General features: G+C 36.5%; 1 protein-coding gene across 6 annotated transcripts in view; it reads left to right on the forward strand.

Moving 5' to 3' along the window:
- The window catches only part of EPRS1 (glutamyl-prolyl-tRNA synthetase 1), a 38,672-nt gene extending 23,689 nt beyond the window's left edge, over nt 1–14,983 (forward strand). For 4 of the 6 annotated variants that reach the window (XM_061365275.1, XM_061365294.1, XM_061365286.1 and 1 more), the window contains 15 exons: nt 143–391; nt 1,163–1,393; nt 1,830–2,095; nt 3,403–3,454; nt 4,331–4,540; nt 4,687–4,759; nt 5,537–5,616; nt 5,911–6,012; nt 6,636–6,791; nt 6,908–7,105; nt 7,463–7,636; nt 9,926–10,086; nt 11,065–11,143; nt 14,273–14,337; nt 14,602–14,983. In XM_061365275.1, coding sequence (XP_061221259.1) covers nt 143–391; nt 1,163–1,393; nt 1,830–2,095; nt 3,403–3,454; nt 4,331–4,540; nt 4,687–4,759; nt 5,537–5,616; nt 5,911–6,012; nt 6,636–6,791; nt 6,908–7,105; nt 7,463–7,636; nt 9,926–10,086; nt 11,065–11,143; nt 14,273–14,337; nt 14,602–14,752 — 2,247 coding nt within the window. In that variant the 3' untranslated portion in view covers nt 14,753–14,983. The remainder of the gene's footprint in view (nt 1–142; nt 392–1,162; nt 1,394–1,829; nt 2,096–3,402; nt 3,455–4,330; nt 4,541–4,686; nt 4,760–5,536; nt 5,617–5,910; nt 6,013–6,635; nt 6,792–6,907; nt 7,106–7,462; nt 7,637–9,925; nt 10,087–11,064; nt 11,144–14,272; nt 14,338–14,601) is intronic. The other 2 variants (XM_061365303.1, XM_061365309.1) reach the window with 1 other exon arrangement.
- The last annotated feature ends 1,341 nt before the right edge of the window (nt 14,984–16,324 follow it).

The following is a 16,324-nucleotide window of genomic DNA, read 5'->3' on the forward strand; positions in this document are numbered from 1 at the left end:
TTAGTATAAGTTAGCTGTAGAAGTTTTATTACATCAACTGTGTTAGTGCCATTCTAGTAAAGGTTACATTATTTTATCTGTTGTGTTATATCTGTTACTTCTGTCTGTATCTGCAACTGCTGTTTTTCCTTTCTTGCTTCAGGAACAAATAGATGAGGCTGTGAAAATTCTTTTAAATCTAAAAGCAGAATATAAACAAAAGACAGGTCAAGAGTACAAGCCTGGAAATCCACCTTCAGCTCCTCCTTGCATACCTTCTAATACGTTTCCATCTTCTGTGTGCTGCAATAACTCGGAATCCTGTAGTTTAGTGGATGGCAAAGCACTTTATGATAACGTAGCTGAACAAGGAGAAGTGGTACGCAAACTCAAAGCAGAGAAAGCTTCCAAGGTATAATAGTAAATGGAGAGTAAACAATTGTAATTCTTACCACATTTTGCCACTGGGGGGAAATCTTTCACCAAGTAATGATCGAACTCCCTTGTCTGAGTTCTAGCTTGGCCATCAAACTTGCATGACAGCACCTCACAATGCTACTCTGGGGCTGGGTAATTTCTTCTCTTTGAGGTGTAAATTCTACATTCAACTAGTTGTAGAAAGTCAGACTTCTCACATCTAGATGAATAGGCACAAGCATGGCAGATGTCGATCCTGCAGCAGTTTTCAATACCTTTTACTTTTTCTTGGTCTATTTGGGACAAGATAAAAGTATCTAGTCTGCTGCAGCAACAGCAAGACTTTCTAAAACTTGACATATTCAGTGATAGATGTGCAAAAGAACACAAGAGAATCCTGTAAGTTATCAGGAGCTGCTGGTTTTTTTCCTGCCTATATTTCTACCTTGAAGAATTGATTTTATTGTTGGCTTTGGGTTTTTTTAGGTTTTTCCTGCTTGGTGGTTTTTTTTTAAAAAAAGTCTTTCCTAAAACAGTTTATTTTACAGATTATGCTGCAATTATTAACAGGTTGTAGCTGATGAGGCATGGGGAATATTCTGTTACAGTGTGACAGCCCTCAAACGTACTCCTGTTGCTTGGGGAAGAGCTTGTACTTGAATTCTCCCCCAGTGATAAAGCACTGTTTATCGCTAGATGGAAATCAGTGCTTCTTTTCAGCTCTCTAATTCTCACCAGTACATCTTGCTATTTGTTTTCCATACAGGATGAAATAGATGAAGCAGTAAAACTCCTTCTTTCTCTAAAAGCTGACTATAAGGAAAAGACTGGTCATGACTACAAGCCAGGACATCCACCAGTAGCTAAGGGTGCTTTGCCTCCATCATCAAACCCAGTACCCAGTGGTCCAGACACACCTGAAGCTAAAGCCATGTTTAACAAAGTAGCTCTTCAAGGAGATGAAGTTAGAAAATTGAAAGCCGAAAAAGCAGAAAAGGTAAAAACATACTGTAATATAAAAGTGTATTATATGTATTTAAATCAAAATTCTATTTTGAAATTCAGTGTGATTATGGGAATCATAAATCAGAAAATGGTTTAGGTTGGAAAGCACCTTAAGATCATCTGGTTCCAACTTCCCTGCCATGGGCAGGGACATCTCCCACTAGACTCAGTTAATTAGAAATGTACATTTAGGATAATAGGCATTTTAATTCTGAGATCTGAAATACACTTTTAAAATTATTCCTGTCAAATATGGTCCTTAAAATGTTAATGCATATAACTATTGGATTTGGTGGGTTTTTTCCCCAATACTGAGTGGATGTCTGCAATGCCATAAATATATGCATTTTCTTTTTTTTTTATTTTTTATAGAGCCATTTATTCCTGTGATTTCTGTATAAATTTTTATATTTTTTTTGTTTTTCAAGGATAAGATTGATGCAGCTGTTAAAGAACTTCTTCAATTGAAGGCCCAATATAAGTCTGTTGCAGGAGTTGACTATAAACCAGTTACTGCTAGTGGTGCTGATGACAAAGACAAGAAGAAAAAAGAGAAAGAGAACAAGTCTGAAAAGCAGAGTAAGCAACAGAAGCAAAGTGATGGCCCCAAAAAAGAAGCTTTGCAGGGACAGAGTGGTAATGAGTTCTCCTCAAGTGGATCAGGAGAGGGTCAAGGCCCTAAGAAACAAACCAGGTAAAGATGCAATCTTTAGTCTGTTTGCTAGAGACCTCAGCTACTTACCTCTGCTCAGAGTTTTACAGGTTTGTTATTGTACTTGAAAACATGGACATTTGCAAAATAAATCATTTTGTATTTAGGATCAAGCCAAAAGCAAGTTACTGAAGTTCGTGTCAGTTGTACCTCAGCATCATACTGAGGAAAATCCTACCTAGCCTGTAGACAGCACAAAGCAGTGTGCACACTGTTACTGTGGGTACTGTCATTGAGAGCTTGCTTCTTTTTTTTTTTTTTTTTTTTTTTTTTTCAAATATGCTGCTTTATTTTGTTCAGTATAAACCCCAGGGAGGGGAGAGGAAGCCCTTATTTTGTTGTACCGGAGTTTCCAAAATATTTACTGTGAGTACCACGAAAAGTATGAAATCCAAGCCAGAACAACACTGCTGCTCTTGGCGGAACTCTCAAGTGATGATTGCTGTGCATCACCTCTCCTGTTCCAAGCCTGAAAGTTTAGAAGTCTTTTCACAGCATATATTATGCAGTGCTATTTATTTTATGTTTCAGGTACATAAATCACATGCTAAGAGACAGAGATGTGGTTATTCTGTATAGAAACTGTGCCAGAAAAATGCATTTTTCACGCTTAAAACTTATTGGTTTGTAGAGATACTTTGTCTACTGGCATTTGAGTCTGGAGATTTTAGTCTTCTTCAGAATCTTTTATTGGTTGTCTTTATTTTGATGATAGGGTCAGTTTTCTATTGAACGCTGTGACTGACATTCACATGAATGGTGAATTCAAGTTGCATATGTTTCCTGAAATTGTAGGCACCAGCTAGGTAAGAAACTAACCAGATTTGTTTAATAAAAAGTAAACCAGCTTACACACAGGTCTGGTTAATCTAAGGTTCTTACTTGAGGTGCTTAGGGATTTTTTTCATGCATTGTTATGAGATTCCTTGATGCAACCATGGTGATAATTAGAAAGCTTCAATACAATAGAGAATAAACAACTGTTTTTGTTAAGTACTTGTGTTAGCCCAGATGAGGAAATACTAGCAATTCCTACTAGCCAATTGTCCTGGGTTCAGCTGTAAACAGTTGTTTTTCTCCTTCTTAATAGCTGGTGCAGTGCTGTGTTTCTGAACTGCCAGAAAACAAATTGGGAAAAGTTAGCTTTATGGAGTAAAATTAGATGCTGTTCCATACACCCTTTTCCTTTGTCAAGTGTCCTTCCCTCCCCCAAAAAAGGTTAGGATAAATTTCACTGTTGAATGCTAAATGCTATACAGTTCAAATCTGGTTCTTTTCTGATACCCTAGGCTGGGTCTAGAAGCTAAAAAAGAAGAAAATCTTGCAGAATGGTTCTCTCAGGTAAGCGCACATCAGTTTGGATTAAATAATTATTTAATTCTTATAAATTGAGATCCGTTTTGTATTTGTATCTTACATTTCTGTTTTGTCTTGTATTTTAAATACAAAGCCAAGTACTCGCTCTTTTCTATTTCTTACGTTGCTATCATAGTCTTTAATAGAAGTGCCTGGATTGAAGTGCTGAATAAATTTAGGAAGCTATAAAAAGGGAAAGCATCAACCATACCCCCTCCTACCATATATATATATGTGTATATATATATATATATATATATGTTTTTTGTGATTTGTATATGAATTCCTCTTTCATTAAGAGTACAAATGTCAGTGAAGTGATAGGAATTTCACAGACTTGGGAGTTTTATTTCACCTCAACATGTCATATAAAAAAAAGTTAGTATCTGTTTATAGTGAATGAGTTTGCTGGTTCATGAGATTCAAAACAACCAGAGTAGATGTGACTAGTTTAGACTAGCTACTTATGAAAGATTGTAAATAGGTATCAGTGGTGTGCATTGCCTCTCACTTGTATAATTTTTTGCCTATATCCCAAGGGAAAAAAAGAATCTTTTCTGACATGAGCTAGAGATTTCTTACAGAAGTGCAGTTTGTTGGTTCCAGAAATTAGCTACTGTCTCTTGGATTAGTGAAATTAATTTTTAGTTAAGTGTTACATTGTTCAGATCTATTACTAAACTTAATGTTCCTGCTTAACTTTCTCTACTTATAGGTAACAAAAGTGATCTCAAAACATACCTTTGCTAATTTTTTTAGCTTTTGTAGAAAAGTAGACTTTTTTGAATTGCATGCGACACACAAATTACTGAATGTTCTTTGTGTATGAAATAGAAGCTTAAGAATCTGATCTTTTGAAAGGTGATCACAAAAGCAGAGATGATTGAATACTACGATGTGAGTGGCTGTTATGTTCTTCGTCCTTGGGCTTATGCTATTTGGGAAGCTATCAAGAACTTCTTTGATGCAGAGATCAAGAAACTTGGAGTGGAAAACTGTTACTTCCCCATGTTTGTGTCCCAGGCTGCCCTAGAGAAAGAGAAGACTCATATTGCTGACTTTGCTCCTGAGGTACACTCCAAAAGTTTGTTTTAATATGAGTACAGGAGAACCCAACCACTTAGTCTCCAGCTGAGTGTGAAAGTAAGGTTTTTGTAAACTTGTTTTGTTTTGACTTCCCCCCTCCCTTCCCCCCTTCTTTTTTTGTCTTCTTTTAGGTTGCTTGGGTCACAAGATCAGGGAAAACAGATCTGGCTGAACCCATTGCTGTACGGCCCACGAGTGAAACAGGTAGACTTTTTCATGCAGTTTGGCTGCAAAGGGGACAGTTGCAAGTATAGTGTAGCTGATAGACAAGCTTGTGAAAAGTGGAAACCCACTTGTTAGGATGTTTTCTGTAAGTCCTTATCAAAATATCCTAATTTTGCTGCTGCTTATAGCAGGTGTCACAACACTGTATGTTCCCTTAATTGGAGTTTCCTAGGAAATGTACACTCTAGGAATTTTTATATATCCTGAAGACTGACTTGCTTTGACTGAAAAGCATGTTTTGTTGGGGTTTTTCTATACTGTTTATAAAATTCCTTCATCTTATTATTCACTTCAGTTTTCCAAGTACTTTGACTATAGATGTGAATTAGCTCTTATTAAAATTTCTTCTGAGTAATTTAAACATAATGTTAAGACCTAAGTCTGGATGCATTTTTAATTGAATCAGGCACACTATAGTGTCCTGAAGTCTTGAGGTTGGTGAATTTCTATTTGTGAACCTAGCCGTATTTACATACCCTAAGCCAGAGGCTTAAACCTAGTGTCATTAGTTATTAAGCTTTGAATTGTACTTTGGCCAGCAGCAAGCAAGGTATTTTGCAGAGACACAGGGTGAAGTGAAAGTACTCTTTTATGGGAAAATATTATGTGTTAAGACCAAACTGTTTTAAAGAAAATTTAAACATAAGAGCGTAGTTCTCACAGCAGAGAATGTTAAGCTTGTATGTAGCAAAAAGAAAGGGGTTGGTTTAAACTGGCTATATTGTGCAGAGACCTAAAGCTGTTTTCTTTTCACAGTCATGTATCCTGCCTATGCAAAGTGGGTGCAGTCACACAGGGATCTTCCCATCAAGCTTAACCAGTGGTGTAATATTGTGGTATGTCTGCGCAGAATTTCTGGCTAACACTTATATTCTAAGTGAAGTGTAGGACAGTTATTCTATGTGGATATGGCCTGATGATACTGAACACAGCACATACTCGTGGCAGAAGTATGAATGTGGTTTGTGATTTGTTTTCTTACTGTTTTTAATAAAACATCATTAATCAACATATATTGATTATATTAAGTAAAATCTGTGAATTTTCTAATACTTATGTATTATTTTTAACAATAACTTGACACTTTACTGGTAATCATGGTGTTCAGTTGTTTATTTCCCTCTTTCCAGCGTTGGGAATTCAAACATCCCCAACCTTTTCTTCGCACTCGTGAGTTCCTTTGGCAAGAGGGTCACACAGCATTTGCAACGTATGAAGAAGCAGCAGAGGAGGTAAAAACCAAATGCAATGGTGCTTTTGCTTTCAGAAAGCTACCTTGCCCCATAGCAACACAGCCAAATCAGAAATTGGTCTCCTTTTCTTTGTCATGAAAAATGCCAAGTGTACTAGAACCTGTTTTTTTTATTTCAGATTTAACTTATGTTGAATTCTTTAGTCTCTTCAGACAACATGAAGAGTTTGAAGAGTGTGTTACATGAAAAGAATGCTTTCCTTAAAAATTGTTTTCCTTAAAAATCTAAATAATGCATTCACATATTAACAGCTAGAAATTTTAATGCTTCCTTGCCCAAAGATAGATGTTTCTTGAGTATCATGACATATCTGTATTTACTTAGCAGTTATTAAGATGTTTAGGTGGAAACCAGAAGTCAATGTAACAAATGGACTGGTATTTCTGTAGTGACTCTTGTTTTCTGTCATGGTTGATAGTTGTTGCTATTTGATTTATGGAAAACAGCTGCAGTTTAAAGCAATTGAAAAAATATTTATTTTTTTTAATCATAATCTTGAGAAAGTGTTAAATTTCTAAGATTTTTAGACTGATGTATAAAAATATTTCATGATTTAGCAAATGCAAAATACTGAGTAGTTCAAGAGAGTATATTTATCATAGGTGATGCAGATACTTGATCTGTATGCTCAAGTGTATGAAGATCTCCTAGCAATACCTGTTGTGAAAGGAAGGAAGACAGAGAAGGAGAAGTTCGCTGGTGGTGATTATACAACCACTGTGGAGGCATTTATATCTGCCAGTGGAAGAGCTATCCAGGTATCTATTAGAAGAATAATGATTTTCAGTAAATAGAGTAAGATGAAAGCCTTAAACTGATGCTTGATAAATTTAACATTCCATTAAGTAGATTTTTCTGTGTACAACTATTTCAGGGAGCAACGTCACATCATCTAGGGCAGAATTTCTCAAAGATGTTTGAGATTGTATTTGAAGATCCCAAGAAACCAGGAGAAAAACAGTTTGCTTACCAAAATTCCTGGGGTCTTACAACCCGAACTATTGGTGTAATGACAATGATTCATGGAGATAACATGGGACTGGTGCTCCCACCTCGAGTAGCCTGTGTTCAGGTGTGTAAAATTGCTTTATCATTTTGTTTCCTTTCCTCCCTTGGAATTCATGAGAATTTCATATTGGGTTCCTGGAAGACTTAACATAGTACAGGAGCTGTCCAATCATGGAGTGTCCTCTATAAAGTTAGCACAAATCATCAAGATACTTCTAGTGGTCAAGATCCCTTTAACAGTCCATTCATTTAAAATAATTGTATCTGTATCTGAATAAAAAGGAAAATGTGTCCTTTACTTCTGACAGCTTGAAAGAGATCACTATTACATGGATATAAGGCCACAATATTGATTTTAAGTTCCTATAAGTAGTAGCTATTTATTGTAAGAACTTAAAGTACACGTTGTGTTATATTGCAGGTTGTAATTATTCCCTGTGGTATCACAAATTCCCTTTCTGAAGAGGATAAAGAGGCTTTATTGAAGAAATGTAATGAATATCGCAATAGGCTGCTTGGTATTAATATCCGTGTACGGGCTGATTTAAGAGACAACTATTCACCTGGTTGGAAGTTCAACCACTGGGAACTTAAGGTACATTTCTTTCCAGGTGTTTTGAAGCTTTTGTGTGGGGGTATGTAGGAGGCCCTGTATTCTGAAGGCAAATATTTTCTCTGAATTAAGAAGTGTTGTCTGATATTTAATGATCACTTTCATAAATAAATGAAGAAAAGGTTTTCTGAGACTTGCTCAGTTTGCTGGGCTTCACATGTCATTATAGATTTTTGAGCTTCCAGGTCTCTACTTTATATACCCAGAAAATTAATAGTACAAATTACTTGCATGTTTAACAATTTGTACTAGCACTGAAGTTTCTCTTGGGTCACAACAGTGCCTTCTCTGCACAGGGTGGAACAGAAATATAAACCTGTACAGTGTCAACAAAGAAAGGAGCAATTTGTTTTGTTTCAAAATTGCCATGTTCCCTTTACACAGTACTTAAAGAAACAGTTCTGCTTCATGGGTTAATGGGTTAAAACTTAAACAGGGGAAGTTCAGATTGGATATAAGGAGGAAATTCTTTCCTGTTAGGGTGGTGAGGCACTGGAATGGGTTGCCCAGGGAGGCTGTGAATGCTCCATCCCAGCCAGTGTTCAAGGCCAGGTTGGACGAGGCCTTGGGTGAGATGGTTTAGTGTAAGGTGTCCCTGCCCATAGCAAGGGGGTTGGAACTAGATGATCTTAAGGTCCTTTCCAACCCTAACTATTCTATGATTCTATGAAATATGAAGCTTTTGTAAAACAAAAACAACAGAATGAGACAATGGTAATTAGAAATTGAATAATGTGTTGAGTGATTTTATGGGATCGTGTTCTGAATTCAGTGTAAGATGATAGAAGCTTCCTGAGTTGTTGAAAGTTCCCATTGTGTCAAAGTTCTTTTCCCTTTGTGTAACCTTATTTATTTTTTTAATGGAGCTGTGATACCACGAATCCATGTTGGGAGATGTTTTTAATAAAATCAGGTTTATCAGTTGAGGCACAGCATGGGGCAAACTTGATGTTTTTTATTCAGTCTACTGAAGTGTCCAGCGTAATGTGTAAACTGCATCTTCAGGCTAATGCAGGCAAAGTACACTCATTTCATTGAGTACTGATGAGGAATTTTGTAGGGTAAAAAATACTAAGTAGTTCAGGAATGAACTGGAAAGTATTTTGCCTTACGTACTTTTCAGCCTAGCAGATTTCTCATATTAACCCTAAAAAGAGCCAAAACATTAGTATCTTTTTTTTTTAATGATGTCTGGTATTAGTTCCAGTGCTCTCTCTTAGGAAGTCTTCCTATGTGACCATTAGGCGTCCTTTCACAAACAAAACAAGGAAAAAACAACAAAACCACCCTCAAATGCATTCACACTTACTCTCTTCATCTCCCATGAAATAATGTGTTCATCCTGAGACATATGCTAGCAGGATGTAGCAAAAATCTTTGGCTCAGTATACTCTTAAACTGACCAGTAAAATGCAAACTCTTTTTGTCTGATGGTGTATAGGACATGAGAAATTACATGGTTCTTATCCGTAAAGTTTATAAAGTGTAAAAGCTTTACATAAATAAAGCAATGATCTCTTTATAGTTAAATATTCAGTGCAATTAATGTTGCTGTTAGGGGTGTATTTAACTGAACTTTTCTTATTTTCTGTTAATAGACTTGAAAATGTTCTGTGAAAACAGAATTAAAATTTATTATTGGAAGAACAAGAATAAACAGGGGAAGTTTAAATTGGATATAAGGATGATTGGATATAAGGAAGAAATTCTGTACTGTTAGGGTGGTGAGGCACTGGAATGGGTTGCCCAGGGAAGCTGTGAATGCTCCATCCCGGGTGGTGTTCAAGGCCAGGCTGGACAGAGTTGTCCCTGCCTATGGAGGGGAGTTGGAACTAGATGATCTTAAGGTCCTTTCCAACCCTAACTATTCTGTGATTCTATGAATATTAAAATTACTATGGAAATCTTAATCATTCAGACTTCAGAAATCTGACTTGCACTATCTGGGATAATTGTCTTAGTGTAGTTTCAGTTGTGCTTTAACTGTGTTAGTATTACTTGCATGTTGGCACAGGTGTAATCTCCAAGCAAGTGGAGCAAGGTATGATGCACAAGTAAAGAGTGTGTGTATGGGAAAGACAGAAATGCATAAAGGCAGTGGAACATATGTTAATCTATTTCAAAGAAACTTAAATGTATAAAGTGATTCCATATCAAGGCTGGGCATTAGGATTAAGAAAAGAGAGAAAGAAAACGACATCTCCTGAGAATTACAAGTATTTGTCATTACTTTAAACATTTCATTGTGGTGTTGTTTTTTTTTAACTGAAGGGTGTTCCAGTCAGGGTTGAAGTGGGACCACGAGACATGAAGAGTCAACAGTTTGTAGCTGTTAGAAGAGACACAGGACAGAAGCTGACTCTTTCTGAACATGAAGCAGAAGACAGACTGAAGCAGATCTTGGAGGACATCCATGTTAACCTTTTTAACAGGTAAACAGAGAGGTACAGTAAATGGCTATGCTAATCACAGATGCACTTTGCCTGTTGGAAGAATTTCTCACGTTGTTGGTTCATCTATGAAGAAAGACAGATTAGGTCCATCTTCCTGCTTGTGATATTAATTTTTCTGTCTCCGAAACTTGTTTGCATACAGTGGTAGAAGCTTTCTATTGTGCTTATCAAATAGAATGTTAAAGGTTGTGAACTGTTTTTACAAAATACTTCCGTGTATTCATGTGAAGTATTAATAAACACACCATAGATAGTTCATGGATTAATAATGCACAGGATTCATTCCACAAAAATGCTTTTGGTAAGGAATTTTGAAAGATAGAAAGTTGTCCAAGAAACCACAGTAGCTGAAGTTCAGAAGTGTATTTAAATCCGGATTTCATAGGATTGTTTTCTTATAAGCAATCAGATACTTTTGGAAATGTTATTTGCACTTGTTGCATATGCCAAAATCCTTTCCCTGTCTGTCACTGTAAATTGTTGCTCGTAGAAACAGTGAGAAAGAACAGGGTAGTGATCCAGCACTATGGCAGAGGAGTTTTCCTACTTTCTTCTGTGGTGGTCAAAGTTGCTTACAAGCAGAGTATTTTTACATAATTAAAAAACATTTTGATACTGAGATGTAGTTTTTTCTTTGTTAATTGTCTTCTGTACCTGTAGTACTCATCTGTTTCTGTCTGCAGTTGGTCAGTGTTGAACTGGTGTGCCCAACAGTGTGAATTAACATGGTAAAATGTGCAGCAATTTGGAGAACATTCCATAAGCAATTAATAAAGTTCTTGTCTCTTCAAAGGCAGAAGTGGTAGAAAGACATAAACTGATTAGGAAAATATGAATGAATGGATATCTGTTCTTACAACTTTTTGTTTTGACTGACTCTGAGAACTTTATTACTTTGGCTACTGAGGTTACATGCATAAATCTGCCCTGACCTATTTTTTTCTTTCCTTTTCTTAGAGCTTCTGAGGACTTAAAAAGTCATATGGTGGTGGCCAATACTATGGAGGACTTTCAAAAAGAGCTTGATTCAGGAAAGGTAAGAAAATTCACTTCATTCTGTCTTGTAAGTGCTTTCACACGTGTTCTGTCCCTTACAAATGATCAGGGGCTAGAAATTTCAAAACTTGCGTATAAATGCTGTTGTGTTTTTTATGGAACTCTCCCTTCACAAGCAGATGAAGCTGCACAAAAACAATTTTCCCAGCATTTGTAGGATATGTTGCTCTTTTCTTTTGCTAAAATACTGTATTTACTAAATGTGGTGTTTCCACCACCATTCAAAATACAGTCCTCTGCGGAGGTGGGAGGGTATCTTGAGGTGGCCTACAATGGCTGCAGTTTGGTAAGTTGCATTTTTTTATTAGAAGGTGCTTTTCGGAGAGATTAATGCAGATATTTTATTCAGATTAAGATAAACTTCCTGACATTATTCTAATGCAGGCAATGAAAAACCCTTGTCAAATCTCATAATAGGTCCAGGTAAGAGTTTAAAGTACATGCAATTTACGTCAAAGAAGTTTTACCTTTATGACCGAAGCAGAAGCCATTGGGTTCACTGAGAATTACTGCCAGGTCAGAAACCTCCTTGGGTTGATAGTAAGAATACTGCATAATGTGGATGATTGAACTTCACAGTTCAAGATTGCTGGTAGAGAATTGATCTTCTGCTTCTTTTTCAGAGATCCACTAACAGCAGTTCTTAACCCTGACATTCTGTCACAAGCCTCAGCTTGTGAAATTTTTCATGTTTTGAGATTAATGTGTTCAAGTAGTAAGATCCCCAGGATCAGTCATTAAGGCTGTGTGTTTTATAAAGAGATCAGGGTTTATTTGTGTTAGATCTAATTAGATCTACTCTGAAAAATTAATAATTTCTGTTGGAGAATGCAAAAGAACTTTTGTTAACTTCAAAAATAGTTTTAAGTTACTCTTGTTTAGGCTTAATCTTCCATCACACTCTAATTCTTGTATGTCTATTGCATTTAAGTTCAATTTATAACAGGATTTAAATGAATAATTATGAACTTCAGAGGAGGGACTGATTTAGCATGCTTATGAAGTTGAGGGTAGAGAGATCTCAGACATTGTGTGCATAGGTGCTACAATAGTAGCACCTTGCTTTCTGCTACAAAGCTAAACGCAAATGTGAAATATTCTCTTTCCACACTGCTTTGGGCACTTCCTGCTGACTGCAAATTTATTTCCTCAGTGCAGGTGTTTCTAAAGCGTCTGATCCTGATAGTAGATTTAAAAACCCCAAATCTTTAGTCTTTGCTTAACACATAATTGTGCTCTATATAGAAGTTCAACTAGTACTACAGCTCATATGTGCTGTGGTTTCAAGATGTGCTATCATGTATCTTTCACTTATGAATTAAACAAGCACTCTGAAACTATGCTAGATTGTCTTTAAGACAAAGAAACAATTGAAGATAAGCTCATAAATTTATAAGAGATGCAGTAAACTTTAATGTAATAAACTGAAATTAAGAGTCAAGCTCATTTCAAGAGTAGGAATGGAATATGAAGCTCATCTATATTTATTGCACATAAATTATTTCCTTAACTTTGATGAAATAGTGTAGAATCTTCTTTCTTCTTCTTCTACTGCAGGTGTTTCACATGATACCTCCTGCCTATGGAAGGGGCAAAATGCTTGGTCTTCAATATACAACATTAACTGCTGTGTATAGCTAGATTCCAGAGAGGGCCGAGAGTATTAAAATGTTTGTATTGTGTTTAGAACTCTAATATAATCTAGTTTAGAATGTAGTTAAACTTGAAAACATGAACAAATATTTTTACATTCCAAGTTGGATACTTGCACCATTTTGGTACTTCGATTATATGAGTTTATTACAATCAATATATCTGAACTGAAAAAAGTGACTTACATAATTTTATGACTGTTTCACTCTCTACCTATATGTGTTGTATGGACAAAGTTTCACAGCGTATACGTTCTGTTGTATCTTGAAATTATCCTGTTAGCACCGTCTACTGTTTAAGAGGGAATTTATAAGCCAAAGTACTCCCGCTTAATTCCTGTCACTGTTTTACCATAATTGCAGCATAGGCTATTAGCTCTTCCAGAATGTAGACTGCTTCTGTGTTCTTCTAAGTTTAGCTGAAACTCTTAAGAATAATTGCACAGGTATTTAAACAAAGTTTCATTTAACTAACAAAGGCTTAATGCAAGAACAGTATAGCTGCCAGTGAAGTCTAATAAAGGTGTGTTCTGGTTCAAGACAAATAGAGAATTTTGAGAGTGTAAGTCTGGTTTTCGCCACAGAAGAGGAAACCTCAATCACAGTTTGGATTGAATTAAAATGACTGTGAAGACTGAATTTAGTGGCCTTTGTTGCCTTTGGATAACATTAAAGGAGTGGTCAAATATAGGTAGGGGGTGTCTTTTTAATAGTAATCCCACTTTTTAGTAGCAAACAGAATTCTCACTGTTAAAGTCCATTAAAAATAAAAAAAAACCCCGCAACTCCAAATCAACAGTAAAATGGAATGCAAAACTTAGGAAAAGAGATTCACTCCAGTAGCTAAGAGTAGTACTGAAAAGAATATATGAGATTGTTTGTTTCAGCTTTCTCAATTTTCTTCAGTTAAGCTCAACTGAAGGAAACGGCAGGATATTACACACCACTTCCCTCTGCCCCCAAGAAGAATGTGCTACTGGGGATTCTGTTAAAATACCTATGTCCTTGTCTTGTTCAGAAGATGTGAGAAATCTTAGTCAGGGAGTTCAAATGGAAACTTCATTAGGAAAGCACTGTCGCACAATATGGAAGCAAGTATTGGTTCTGCAGTTTGAAAGTACCAAACTTTTCCTGAAAAGCAGAGTATTTTTCCACAGAAGGGAGATATATTAGGCTAAAAGAAAAAAAAAAAAAAAGAAATCAACACCCTGACTTGCTTTAAATGCTGCTTTGAGTGTGTGTAAGTTTTTCCATGCTGCACTATGGAGGGATGACTGTACTTATCTATTTCTATGATGAGAAAGAGCCATTAAAAGTTATTTGTAGCAACTGGAACTTTTCCCACTTTGAGTGTATATGAGATCTTAATGTTTAGGAATCTTCCAGAGACAAGGATGACTTTTTCAGATGTATAACTGTTGGGTTTTGTGTCTTTCTGCTTCTCCTCCCTCCTTCAGATTGTACAAATCCCTTTTTGTGGAGAAATTGAGTGTGAGGATTGGATCAAGAAGACGACTGCCAGGTAATATATGACTGAAAAGGGGAGTATCTACCAAGATCAAAATAAATGTTGTGAATATAAAACAGGAATGCAAGATGCCTCTGGGTATAACACTGATGTACACTCCTCACCTTTGACTCTTGCTGGCTTGTGTATTTCAATATATTTATTCCTTTAGTTCTGAAACTTTCAGACTAAGGTGCTTTTGAGATTTTATATATAATACATTTATTGCACCTTTTTTAGTTTTAAATCAGAGTATTTACAAGTATCTTTTTATTTCAGGGATCAAGATCTTGAGCCTGGTGCCCCCTCCATGGGAGCAAAAAGCCTCTGCATACCTTTCCAGCCAATCCGTGAACTACAGAGTGGGGCAAGATGTGTCTGCGGCAAAAACCCTGCCAAGTTTTACACCCTGTTTGGTCGTAGTTACTAAATTACTAGTGAGGGCACCTTCTCCTTTATCTGTGAATCCACCTTTTTTTAAGAATACTGAAATAGCCCCCGAACTTAATCAGTTTGGCGACTTTTTAAACAATTCAAAAAACAAAGCCATAAACCAGAACACCCTCTGTCCCTCCCCGACAATTGTCAGTCTTAGGCTAGCAGTAATTCACAGACTTTTCTGTAAACATCTCTAATAATAAACATGTATTGTGAGCTGTAAGATGCTCTGGTTGTTTTTTCTGTTGCTCAATGGATTATCCTTTGCTCATGGTAGCTATGCTTTGCTCGTGACTTCTTTTTCCATTTTGGCTCATGCGTTTTCTTGTATGTTGAGAAAATACCTGAAAGATAGAAGAGAATATCATAAACAGTCTACAGTTTAGTGGCCAACATCAACTTTATAGATAAAACATCTGCTTTTAATTCTGCCTTCAAACTTCAGTTTTCAAGACAGACTTGCTGCTAACTAGGCATGGAGAATGCTACCCTTTATGAAAACTCCCTCTGGAGCCAGGTGTTAAAAGGAGTATTTTCACCCTGTTGTAAAACAAGTTTGAAAAGCTACCTTAGGTTAAATGCCACATTGTTAGCAAGATGCATGTGAGTGCCATTTCTTGCAGATCCTTTGCCAAAGCCCTGTTTCTCTTATCTTATGAACTGGCATTTATAGCTGTCTCACAGTGATACTGCAGTGAGTAATGCAAGGGCAGTCTGAAGAGAGGTATTTTCATTGCTAAAGATTTTAGGCGGTGTAGTTAAATTTAGAGCATGTTTCATGAAACCCTTTTGCTTTTCCTGTACTTACTATGTGTTGCTTTAGCAGAGGAGGCTAGAGGTTGCACAGTTATGAAACTGTTCTTAAAGAGAAAATTACATCTACTCTGAGCCTAGGATTGACTTTAACAAAAAAGAGAGAGACCTGGCACAAAATACATTTTGGATGATATGCTTAGTTTGTTACTTTTTTTACCTCTAGGTTTGAAGGCTGTTTACGTAAACCCCTTTCTGTCAAAAGAGTTGAGTGAAAACTTGGCAATTAAAAAGCTGGCCCAGTAAGATCCTCCCCAGACTCTTCCTGGCACAAGACTACATAGCTGCCTGTCTCCAAACCCCTATTTTTATGTAGCATCAGTAGTTTAAAAGTCTTAAGCATACAGTGCTTGCCCAGGTTCCTATGGTCAGCCCACTTAGTCAAAACTTTGCTCATTGCTGTCCAGTTTAACTTTCAAAGGATTTGGAGAATGATATGTCAGTAGATGCATTTGTCTTTTGTTTTCAGTTGACATAGGTGAAGAGTTGACCCTAAGACCTTTTCGTATGCTGTCTCTAACACTGACAGAAGTGATACTCTGAGAAAGAACATAAGTAGTAATACCAGAGTGATCTTTTCTCAGCCTCAAATGATGAGTAAGACTTGTCTTCAGAGGGATTGTCTTTTGAAGGAGGTAGAGGCAGTGTCCTCAGGAATTAGAGACAGAAATGTGCCAAGACTTTTTTGACAAGGCAAACCAGATTATTAAGAATAGATGAGCACTTCAGGCTCCCACTGACACACTCCAGA

Source organism: Neopsephotus bourkii, unplaced genomic scaffold (assembly GCF_033783945.1).
Source record: "Neopsephotus bourkii isolate Nb327-2 ecotype Australia unplaced genomic scaffold, CSIRO-AGI_Nbou_v1 NB_114, whole genome shotgun sequence".
Taxonomy (NCBI): domain Eukaryota; kingdom Metazoa; phylum Chordata; class Aves; order Psittaciformes; family Psittacidae; genus Neopsephotus; species Neopsephotus bourkii.